At 33.5% G+C, this 12,618-nt stretch overlaps 2 protein-coding genes across 4 annotated transcripts in view; both read right to left on the reverse strand.

The window, feature by feature from the left end:
• The window catches only part of LOC132095525 (beta-1,3-galactosyltransferase 1-like), a 185,502-nt gene extending 183,704 nt beyond the window's left edge, over positions 1–1,798 (reverse strand). Inside the window, exon 1 of one of the 2 annotated variants that reach the window (XM_059500606.1) lies at positions 1,742–1,798. The gene's annotated coding sequence lies outside the window, so the exon portion shown is untranslated. The remainder of the gene's footprint in view (positions 1–1,741) is intronic. The other variant, XM_059500610.1, reaches the window with a different exon arrangement.
• An 8,452-nt stretch (positions 1,799–10,250) lies between these two features.
• Positions 10,251–12,618, reverse strand: part of LOC132095527 (xin actin-binding repeat-containing protein 2-like) — a 74,294-nt gene continuing 71,926 nt past the window's right edge. For both annotated transcript variants that reach the window (XM_059500615.1, XM_059500614.1), the window contains exons 8-9: positions 12,262–12,392; positions 10,251–11,158 (exon numbers count right to left, since the gene is read on the reverse strand). In XM_059500615.1, coding sequence (XP_059356598.1) covers positions 12,301–12,392 — 92 coding nt within the window. In that variant the 3' untranslated portion in view covers positions 10,251–11,158; positions 12,262–12,300. The remainder of the gene's footprint in view (positions 11,159–12,261; positions 12,393–12,618) is intronic.

The raw sequence follows: 12,618 nt of genomic DNA on the forward strand, positions 1-12,618 counted from the left end.
AAAGGTTTAAATTCTTATTATCTGTTAGATTATACTCCTATATTCTTTTCAATTGAATATTGCAGTGTTAATTATAAATATTTGTTTCTGTGCACATCATTATTAACTCTTAAGCTTTAATCAAAAACATTAACTTTCTCTCTCCTTCACAACATCTCTTCTCTGATGACGTGTGCAATGAAGTGCTGGGCAAAAATCACTTCCCTCCAGCAACCTGTCACTCACATGAGATCACAGCAATTAAAAACAACATCAATCCAACCAAATCCCTACATTTCCTCTTGTTCAAGAAGCCATTTCACTCACATATATCACAATAGAGAAGAAAAAGCGACTGCAATTTCCATTTCATGCTGACTTCTAATCTAGTTGGAAAGGCACCCATTTCGTACTAATGACCCATTTTATGTTCTGCCAGATGTTTAGGCACAGAGAGCTTATTTCACCTTAAACTGCTTATTTATATTACAATTTCACTATCAAGGAGTATTTCCCTTAAAGAAAGATTCAAGTTTTCTAAGTTCAGGTTGAGAAATGACTCGTATCAGTTAAAAGTGTTGAAAAAGAAAGATCTGGTCAATTCTGCATGCAAAGATGCAACATAGTGTTTAAAAGACATGTAAAAAATATACATGCACAAAGAAATGTGTCTTTTTATGTCTTCAACAGCAAACAAAACACAGCCAGACGATTCGGAATATCAATGAACTTTGAGAACAAGGGAAGTAATTGAGAGAGAAAACATCATCTTGGGAGAAAAAAAAAGACTAAAACTTTATCTCAAAAGTCAGTAAGATTTCTTTCAGAAACTCCATATTTATATTTCAAAGTTAACATAGCAGTAATCAACAATGTTTTCACAAGCCAATGATTATTTATTTCCAGCCAGTGTGAAAATACAATGCAAAATACTTATGAGTAATTAGAAGAGCAATTAGATGCAATCAGCATTTTCAGGAAAAAAAAAGTATTTTCAAAAATGCCATTTTTATCATTATGATTTGTTTGTACTTGATCCGATCCATAAAAATGATCATATACCAACCTAGCTGTTACTGTAAAATCTACTGCCGCCCGTCGATACAAGTTGCATAATAAAAGGCCACATGAATTACTTAAAGTTCAATCACCAAACACAACCAGGGTAACACACCATACTATAATAAAGCTACAAACAGCAAATAAACAACCCAACATGCATCCCAATAATCATACACAAAAGAAAAATCTAAACAAGCGTGCTAGTTTGCATAGACATTAAAAAAATGCTTATTTTCCCAAAGTATAAGGATAATTAACATTTTTGTTCATTAAAAACACCACAAAATAATATTTTACAACAAAAGTATACTCAATGCATTATTAAATATAATATAAATCGCCTCATCAAATAGTAAGGCAATTTAAAAAATCTATATAATGCGATTTGTAAAATTGAAAATAGCCCATCTACATACTAACTAAAAATAGAGATGGAAAACACTGTTCTCCTGTTAAAAGTGCTATGTTTTACAGTGGAAGCTCTACTCACTTTTAGCACCTCGGACAGCGTCTGTCCCTCCATCAATAATACTCGAGCTTTTGACCCGGCAAACACTTCAGCGCACTAAACCGCTCTGGAGAAACTCCAAAACTCACGACAAAACCACAGATCCCGTCACAGCTCACTGTACCTCCAGCAGAGAGGTCTGAGCAGACAACCGCTCTTCAGATTGAAGTAAGAGAGACGCGTTTGACTTACCGCTTCAGCCGCCTCCATCCTCCGAGCTCTCGCTGCTGTGAGTGAGTGTGAGAGAATGAGCCTCAATCCTCTGCGCCACGAAACCTGATGGTGGAAGCCGTCGCGCGACAGGCGCTCTGTCCAATCACATCGCGCTCTGTAGACACACAGCCAATCAGCAGTAAGACATGTTGCTCTGTTTTGCATAGCAAGGTTGATTGACGTTGTGAAAAAATTCGAAGGAGGGAACTCGCTGTCATATAACTTTAGTGAATTAAAGCAGTACACAACAATTTAAGTATACAGCACTGGGCAAAATAAATAAAAAATTCGGATGTTAAAATATATCTCACTGATTCTTGAGATATAAGGCATAACATTAGTTAACACAACACAACTTTAGTTTTTATAACAACACTTTCCCTGGAACGTTCATAAATGCTTATATTACATCTGATTTCATTTTTTTAAACCATATTATCACTCACCATTTTGAAAGAAATTGAGATTTATAAATCATCTGAAAGCTGAATAAATAAGCTTTCCACTGATGTATGTATTTGGCCGAAATGCATCTATTTGAAAATCTGGAATCTGAGGGTGGAAAAAATATATATAAAAAAATATATATATCGCCTTTAATTTGTCCAAATGAATTCTTAGCAATGCATATTACTAATTAAAAATTAAGTTTTTATATATATTTATGGTAGCAAATTTACTAAATATCTTCATGGAACATAATCTTTAATTAATATCCTAACAATTTTTGGGATAAAAGTAAAATCGATAAGTTTGAACCATTCAATTTTATTTTTTTTTTTTTTTGGCTATTGCTAAAAATATACTCCAGCAATTTAAGATTATATATATATATGCTATATATATATATATATATATATATATATATATATATATATATGCTGTTAAGTGTTAATAATTTTAATTGCATATATACAAATATATTTATATAAAAATTCTTAATATGATATATATAATGTACTATAATATAAAATCCCTGTTTGTGCTTTTTGACAACAACTTCTATATTTTTTTTAATCCTCCATAGAAACATGTTAAATCAAAGCAAGTCTTCATTATTTTAATTATTTAATTCTCTGTTTTAATTAAATTATTTTTAATGAAACAGATTATTTCACCAACCTGTGACTTCCATAAAAAAAATGGAATGGTTTTGTTTAGGATGGTTTACCATCCTAAACATCTGCTGGAGATTTCTTCTTTGAAGGCATGTTCTCTAGAGACACTAAATGGGTGATTTCTGTAAATCTGCTCTGAAACAATGTCTACGTGAGTATTATACAAAATAAATTGACTTGAATTACTCTATGGAGTTATTTCGAGCCGTTCTGGCCCTTATCATATGCATTAATTCAACTTAATTTCCCCATCTCTGAGCAGATGGATGTCCAGTCAGGTGCAGCAGAGGTCTGTCAGGTGTAGCTGCTTTAACACCACTAATCTAATAGAGTTAACGGCCTGAGAGACACTGACTATCCGCTGCACACACTCAGACCCAACAACACTGCATCTATAGCTCCAGAAACAATAGGCCTACTATTAAATATACACTACACAATACATTAAGACATAAGAAAGAAGTTGTACATGTGTGGGTATTATCCATCCTCATGATAATGCTTAGCATTTCCAGCTCATCCATCTAAGAGCGGTATTAGTCAGCGCTTTATTCATTTGGGGTAGGAAGGACAAGTGGATTAGGCCTTCTCCTGAGTTTATTGCCTCTGAGGATGTCATTATTGCAAGAGTATTATTCTAATTTTCTGTTTAATGCTTGAGAAAAGTTTTTAGATGACGCCAATGCACAAAGCCTATCTGGGAGGGAGTCATTTGCAGTATTTAAAGTTTAAAAAATGTTTTATTAAGTAATAGTTGAATTAATTCATGAATATTTGCTGAAATGTAATGCACCCTCAGGTTATCCGGGATGTAGATGAGTTTGTATATTCATCACGATTTGGCATTAGATCTTGCTCACCAATGGATGCTCTGCAGTGAATGGGTGCCGTCAGAATGAGAGTCCAAACAGCTGGTGAAAACATCACAATAATCCACAAGTAATCCACACCACTCCAGTCCATTTTATGAAGTAAAAGGCTGTGTGTTTGTACTAAAAAAAAATCCATCATTAAGATGTTTTGTAACTTCAAACATTGAAAACACTTTAAAAAATAAAACATTTAAAAAAAGGTATGTGGGAGGATTTAGATGTGAGATGACAAAAGAAGATAGACTTTTTCACTGAAGTCATGTGGATTACTTGTGGATTATTGTGATGTTTTTATCAGCTGTTTGGACTCTCATTTTGACGGCACCCATTCACTGCAGAGCATCAATTGGTGAGCTATTCATGTAAAGCAAAATTTATCCAAATTTGAAACAAACTCATCTATATCTCAGATGACCTGATGGTACAATTTTCAGCAAAATTGAATTTGTCATTGAACTATACCTTGCATGAATTTGAGCAGACAGCGAAGGAAAAGCATCAGGTGTCTGGTGTTCATGTGAACTCCTTCAGACCTATCTGAAAGCATCCCAGCATGCACCTCAGGATGCTGGCTAAAGAATGTCAGAGTGTGCAGAGCAGTGCAGAGTCTAGACGAGGAAAAAGCTCTGATATAAGAGTTTTAATATGTGAAACATAGTTTTGATCATTGCACCATTCACACATACTGTAATCCCAGAGTTTGAATTAAATGCATTATGTCATATGAGTAGGTGTCAAACTCTGACTGCCAGTGTAATTGAGTTGCCCTTTTTAACAACTGATGGCAAAAAAGATTCTATTTTTATGTTAAATGATTTTAACTAGGTCAAAGGATAATAAATGATTGTTGAATTAAAGTCATTGTTCACAATCTCCATGGTAACAAAGCAGCCATACACTGCCATGCTTAGTTCTGTTTTCTTCTTCTTTTAAAGGAACAGTTCACCATTAAAATCTAAATCTGTCATCAAGAATTTTTATCTGGTTAAAATTTTAATAATGTACTGCTCACTCTTTCCGATACAATAACAATCAATTTCGGACTGGAGCTTTGAAGCATTAAATAAAGTAAAAATAATAATCAATATTACTCATGAACTATATTCAAGTTGGTTATAATCAATATTGCACGATGGCTTTGAAGAAGACAAGACATAACAAAAAAAAAATTCTTAGAAAGGTGGAAACTTCTCTAGTTTTTCATGCAACATTAATAAAAGCAGCAATGTCTGATCTGTGAACACAATTATGAGTGTTATATTGCCACTGAGATACTATTATAGTTTTTCATTTCAGTTAACAGTTTATATTTACTTTTTTTTTTTTTTGAGTTTTTAATTTTATATTTAGTTTTAGTTTTAATTTTAGTCATTATTTCTATTTAGGTTTTTTAATGTCTATATAGTCTTGTTAAATTTTAAATAATAAGTAGTTTCTATTTCAATTTTATATTTTACTTTTGTTTTAATTTTAGCTGTGTTGTTAATATTATTATTATTATTTAGTTTGCCTTATTTAAGTATTCCAAATTAAACTAAATAAAAATAAGAAAAGTTGTCTTTTAAGTTTAAGCTTTTTTCTTTTAATAATTTATTTTTATTTCAATTAACAGTTAACTATATTGGTGCAAGGTTTTGAGTATGGACAACTTTTCTGATACCTCTGAATTATTTCAAAAGCCTGAAACTCCTGTAGTGCATTTGAAAAACGACCAGGACATCTATATAAAAATGACATGAAAACTCACCATGAGGATAAGTAAATGGTTATACAGTTTCTTCTTGTGCCTGAACTATTTCTTTAAAGTTATTTCAGTAAAACATAGTCTGAGATGCCTGGGTAGGAAAGGTGAGCTCCATCCTTCTCTCTGTATCGTCTGACAGCATCTCTGTGGAAGATGGGCTTTGCTCAATGATTCATGTGCTCCTGGAGGTTTTATAAAAGCACAAAAACAGACAGATGCATCATATTTATCCAGCAAGACAAGTGTGTGTGAGATGAGAGTAACTAACTTTAAACACAAATGGAAGCTGAAGAGTGAAGCTTTCCATCTTTCTTTCTTTCTCTTCTCTTTGGGTCTTTCCACTCGTGTTTGCCGATTAGCTCACACCCTGCAGAGACGAGAGGCCAAAGGATTTCACAGCATTAAACCACTTGCTCCAGCATAGCCTACATATGAGAGAGCTTAGTAATTGAGATAAATGATCTAGTGACAGTTTCAGACGTCTGCAGCAGATGGACTGCTGTCTGTATGAACACACTTATTTCAGATGTTCCTGAGTGAGCCCTGAGAAGTATGTGAAGAAATAATCCAAGCATTATATTTAAGGTGAAATCGTGATACATCCACATCAGTGAGAAACCATAGATAATTCAGACCAAGAGCTTGTGAGACATGTTCTGCTCTTCCAGAATTCATTCATTTTTAAAGGGAATGTGTTTCACTCTGACATGATAGTTTTATATCTAAATGTACTGTAGGTTTCTTTGGACCTTTAGGCAATTTATGTATGAATGGAGCATGCGATAAAAAAACAGATGCCGTAAACAATGCTGAAAATATATGCTTAATAAAACGATTTTATTTAAAAATTCCAATTAGAAAATTATTAAATGCATAATATCATGAACTTATTTTTTTTTTCTTAGATTTTTTTTCTTAGTAAATAAAATAAACTCCACACTCTTTCCACTAAAACCATTTATTTTTCATTCAGAAATCTTGGATTTGCTACAAAAAACCATTTTAAATGCAAACAAAAAATTACTTTATTGGATGGATCTGTAAAATACAACATTACAGTGTGTGGTCAAATATTTTGGTTTAATGACCGTATTAAAATGGTCTGAGAGGGGAACAATATTGTCTGAATGTACAAAGCAGGTGTAATAAAAGTGGGTGTTTTTTCAAAAGTGTAAAAAAAAAAAAGCCTAATGTAATTTTAAAAAAATTGAAAAGCTTTGGAATTTTATGTTTTTGAAAGAAGTCTCCCATGGTTTACCAAGGCAGCATTTATTTGATCAAAATTACAGGAAAAACTAAAATTGTGAAATATAATTACAATTTGAAAGAACTAGTTTCAAGTGTATTATATTTTAAATTTTAATTTATTACATTGATGATAACTCCAGTGTCACATGATCCTTCAGAAATCATTCTAAAATACCGATTCACTGTTCAAGAAAGATTTCTTCTTATTAGCAATGCTGAAAACAGTTGTGCTCCTTCATATTTCATATATTTATAGAAAGTAAAAAAAACGGCATTTATTTATTGAATCAGGAATCTATTGCATTATTATGATTAGTGGTCGACCGATATGTGTTTTTTGACAGCCGATGCCGATATCTTGGAAAGCAGGAGTCCGTGATAGCCGATTATGATTTTTTCCAATATTACTATTAATATTTAAGGCGAGACACTGCAGGTGAATAGGGCAAAAAAAAAAAAACTAATAGTTATCACCTTACTTACCCAGTTGATTGATTACATTGATTATTGCAAACATTTTTTGTATTACAAGTTTTCAAAAATGTTATGTTTAAATATGCAAATGAGGCATTATTTAATGAAATATGTGCTAATTTGCATACATTTCTAGTACAAAAATCTGAACACTAGATGAAATCAGTTTCAAATTTTTTGTTTAATTTTTTTGACATATTAGAGTCAAATGTTTTTACAGAGGGAATTCTGATTATCTTTTTTTGTCACTCCATAATTCAGAAAATACTTTGAACAGCCAGAAAACAATATATTTTCACAATTTTGGGGGGAATAAAATGTTGTATATAATCAAGGAAAATATATATGAACAAATCCCTGTGTAAAAACCTTCAGAATATAGACAGGAATAAAAATGTCAAGTTTGGTGTGTGTAAGTGCTACTGAAGTGGAGATTTATGGCTCAGTGTTGAAGAAAAAACTCATTTTGAGAAAACGGCCTTTAAAAATATGTATTGTAATTGAAATCTATTGACACAAACAGATAAAGTGCTATAAAAGAAACACTTAACATTGTCTTTTGGATGTTTTCCTTCCACTAGTTTGAAAAAGCACTTTATGAAAAACCAAAAAGCCCAAAATCTCAAAATTGACAGGCGCTTGAAAAAACAGTGTTTTTGCCTGCAGTGTCTCACCTTAAGAAATTTGAAATGTGAAAATTTGAAATCACTGTAACCAACAGGGGAATCAGTATTCTGGGACGTTTGTGTGCACTGGGAATCATATTTTTTAAATAAAGCCAGGGTAACCCTCATTCTACATACAGCATACAGTGAAAATGACATGAATATTACAGTGGGAAAATGCATAAAGCGCAGCACGAGTTTAAAGTTTAAAGCATTCAATTCACACGGACCAACCGTCACACAGAGAACACAGGATCATGCTGGATAAAAATGCACACTTCACAAGATTCCAAAGCTGGATTCGACCCAGTTTGCAAGGTTTGTGAAATTAGTCATTCAAAGATTTGTTTAAATTATATAAATGTGTATTTTCTTAATGCTGACGGCAAACAAGAAAGCAATCGTTATAATACTTTCTGTATACATAAATTCCCTAGTTTAATCATTCTATCTGATTATTAGACAGACTTCTATCCGTGTTAGACAGAACTGTTAATGACGATGACAAACAAGAGAGAGAGTGTGAGCACTGTGTGTGCTCGCGCACTGGCGCTCTCATCGGCGTCAAAATAAAAGTCCGGCCTTAAACACATCGGCCAAGCAGAAAAACGTATCGGCCGATGCCGATATTTAAACAAATATATATCGCCCGATATATCGGCATTTGCGATATATCGGTCGACCACTAATTATGATGCTTGACTGTGACTTCTGGTCAACTTAATGTATCCTTGCTGACTAAACATATTCATTTCTTTAAAGAAATTACTGAATGCTAGTGTATGTTCTTATTTTCTCATTTATCCATAATACAAAATAAGATCAAAGACATGCCAGATGAATCAAAAGAGTTCACATACCCTTTTTTGACTCTTCTCCCTTTAACGTCCTGCTGGTGCTGATGAGTGTATTTTGAGGTATTGAAGCTGCTGCTGCTGTAAAAGAGCACTGAGTGTTCCAGCTTCCATCAATCTAACACTTCTCCCTAAGGCGACTGTACAGCAAGAGCTATTGATTTACAACAGTCTTACAGGTTTGCTTAAACACTACACCTTGAAATTCTCACTGTGAGTGATGCTAAGGGATTCCAGTTAAAGCGCGATAACAGCAGAAGTGCAGTTGACCAGCAGTTCATGTGATCACGTGTCAGTTCAAAAGTCTCTCGTCGTTGATGCTCAGATGAGGAAGGTTATGCTTGATAAAGTAAAACACTACACTCTACAAAAAAATAAAAATAGCCTCAATGCACTAAAGTGCAAACTCTGAACACAACCAGACAAGCAATTTTTAAGAAATATAAACAGCATGCAGGTTTTAAACCACACGAGTAAAGAATTTACTCATTCATATAAAATTAAGAAATTAACCTGAATGCAAAAATGGTGATATCAAGACACCTTTATTGTAATTGCTTCAATACATTAGCAAGACCTCTTTGTGAACCAGCCCGACTTAATTTAATCATCAGGGATTGTCCAGTACAAATCACAGAAGACAACTCTAAAAAGATCATTTTCTGTTTAGAGAGAGAAGGACATACACTTCTATTATAAACAAGACAAGAGATTTACAAATATGGGTTTTGTTCATCTTCCTCCCACACAACACTCCAGGTGCTGCACAAGAAGAAGTAAAAAAGAAAAGAAAAGAAAAAGGTTGAAATGTGAAAAGACTCCCCATGATACAGTATAGCCTTATAAAGAATACAAAAATATAGGGATGTAAATCTAAAGAGTTCAATTTAGTGACAAATTGTCTTCTCTCCATGGACACAGAAAAAGCATTGCAGAAAATATACGCTGTGAGTAATTTGAAAAAGAATTCCACCATTCTCGAATTGAAGCAAACAGAACGTTTGTAAAAATAGAGCCTTATATTTGGCACCCAATAGGTGAATATCAATTATTTTTATATTAAAATTTTGAACTTGAACACTGAAATAACTGATTGCTGCATTGCAAATATAACATTTTAATAGACTTCCCAAAAAATTCCCAGCAACTGCATGAGCTCTAACCATAAAATCATGACCAGGTCAAAATAAAAACATAAAAACAAATGAATTATATCATGCATATCTAAAGAAAATAAAGCCAATAAATTAATTTGCACTGTGATTTGAATAATTATTAAGCACTCTAAGGAAATACAATAAATAATTTACTATAACAGACAATACATAAAATTCTAATGTACTTGTTTGCTGCTAAAATATTATTGGTGCTCAGTTATTAATAATGGTTTTCTTTCAATTATCAAGGTTAAAAAAATTTTTTTTAGTGATTCTTCCCCCCCCCCCCCCCTCAATTTTAATTTCTTTTTCACATTACAGCAATGACAATGGGATTTTATGTATGTATGTATGTATTTATTTATTTACTGAATTACTGTCATGAGAATTGGAAGTTATTAAGACTAGGCTTTATTTCGTTGATACAAAATTTAAGTTTATATTTCTATCTTTTGCTTATGGAGTAAAACATAACCTTAAATGATTTCTATGTATCTTCACTTTCTTTCAGTCTTTCTTTCAACATAACACACAAACCATCTCAACCTGCACTTACTTTATATATATATATATATATATATATATATATATACAACATATTTATAATTTCCCGAAATCCTTATCAACTTCCTGTTACCTTTTTACCTCCACCGTCTCTCTCTCCACCCTTCCTCACCCATCCGACGGTGAGATTTCCACCTTGCATCCGAAGCTCTTCATCATCGTGATGTGTCCTCGTGTTTCTAAAGTTCCCACAATACTTCATGCTGTTGTGGCATGCTGTGTGTGTTACTGATCGATGAAAAGTCTCCCTCGCTCTCCCAGTTCCCCCGAGGCATTGTTGCACTCCTCCTAAAGTGTGGTCCTCTGAGTTGCTTTCCGACGCTGGTACTTAGGAGACTTTGAAGTTTCACTCTTTGGGGGCCAAACGGGTTTGACTAAATTCACATCCTGATCCAGAGAGAATGTCTTTTTTGGAGAGGCTGTTTGCGGAGGCCACACTGCAGAAATTTTGTTAGGGCTTTGATCAGGTTTATTTGCTTCTTTTTCAAACCCGTCTGAGAGAGAGCACATACTACTTTGCGAAAGTGAATATCTCCAATCCGATCCGTCATGGTCTGTATTGCATGCATCCCGGATGCCCAGTAATTCCCTTTGCGATCCTTGTACAAATACATCCTTGAAATTCCCTTTAGACTTGAAGAGTTGTTTATAATGTGGCTGGCAGTATAAATGTCCATGGAGAGAGACAAAGTTTCCAAGGCTGTCAGACAACAGAGTTTCATAATTCATAAGTCACAGAAAATATATAGAGCTGTCTGCATTCGCACAGTTTGTAAATGAGAACTGCACTGCAAGCTCTCCATTTGAATGGATTTATGCAGAATACTTTATCTTATAGTTACAGATAATGGTACTTTATGCAAAAAAAATAAATAAAAATAATAATTTTAGAATTATGTTGGGATAGTTACATTGTTAGACCTACTAGAATATTTATGTTAATGTCAAATATGATAAATTGTCTGTTTATGCTAATTTTTAAACACAACCATACATACTATTAACTCAATGCTGAAAACGATGCTAGGGTGTTGCACAGTTGCTATGTGGTTGCTAGCTTCTTCATGGGTACTTCTTCACTTGCTCACCAATGGATCCTCTGCAGTGAATGGGTGCCGTCAGAATGAGAGAACAAACAGTTGATAATGGCATCACAATAATCCACAAGACTCCACAGTCCATCAAGTCTCATGAAGTGAAAAGCTGCATGTTTGAAAGAAACAAATTGATCATTAAGATGTTTAACCCCAAAGTAAAATATGAGTCCTCTCTTCATAATATTGTTTTCTTCAGTGAAACAGGTGCCCTGTCTGAATCATAAGACAAATATACACAGATCAAGCACCGTTTACAAGTGAAAACCATTCTAAACAAATATGTCAGTAGATTTTGATGTGAGAGGAAAACAGGTGATGGAAGCATTATTATTGATTATGTATTCATATTTTAGTCATAAGTAATGGCCTGAAGTTAACATCAAGACATAAAAACATCTTCATAATGGGTTTGTTTTATACAAACATGCAGCTTTTCACTTCACAAGATGTTAATTTATGGACTGGAGTGGTGTGGATTACTTGTGGATTATTGTGATGTTTTTATCAGCTCTCATTCTGACGGCACCCATTCACTGCAGAGGATCCATTGTTGAACATGTGAAGCAATGCTACATTTCTACAAGTATTTTCTAATGAAAAGAAAAACTCATCTTGAATGGCTGAGGATGAGTACATTTTCAGCAAATGTTTCATTTTTGAGTGAAACTCCATATAAAAAATCATATTACATTATTTTATAACATACCTCAATTTGTTTTTGCAGTGCTCACATAAAAAACAGGATTTATGGAACTTCTTTTTGTCGGCTATCAGGCCTTCCATGGGATAAACCCTCTTCTTGCACACTGCACACATCTCCGACTTTGGTACTCGAATCTGGCAAGATGGTAAAGATATTCATGTTTTAGTCAATTCAGTTTTGTGCACATTTAATATTTCCACTTTGCCAGACACTCAGTCAACGCAGCCAAATCACATCCAACATCCACTACAGCAATGTAAGGTTACTGAAAGGTTTGTTAAAAACAGCATTAGTGAAAGACATGTTCAGACACAATACAACATTAAAGCATTAATTCTTCTCAAACCTGGAGATGAAAAT

Source organism: Carassius carassius, chromosome 19 (assembly GCF_963082965.1).
Source record: "Carassius carassius chromosome 19, fCarCar2.1, whole genome shotgun sequence".
NCBI lineage: Eukaryota > Metazoa > Chordata > Actinopteri > Cypriniformes > Cyprinidae > Carassius > Carassius carassius.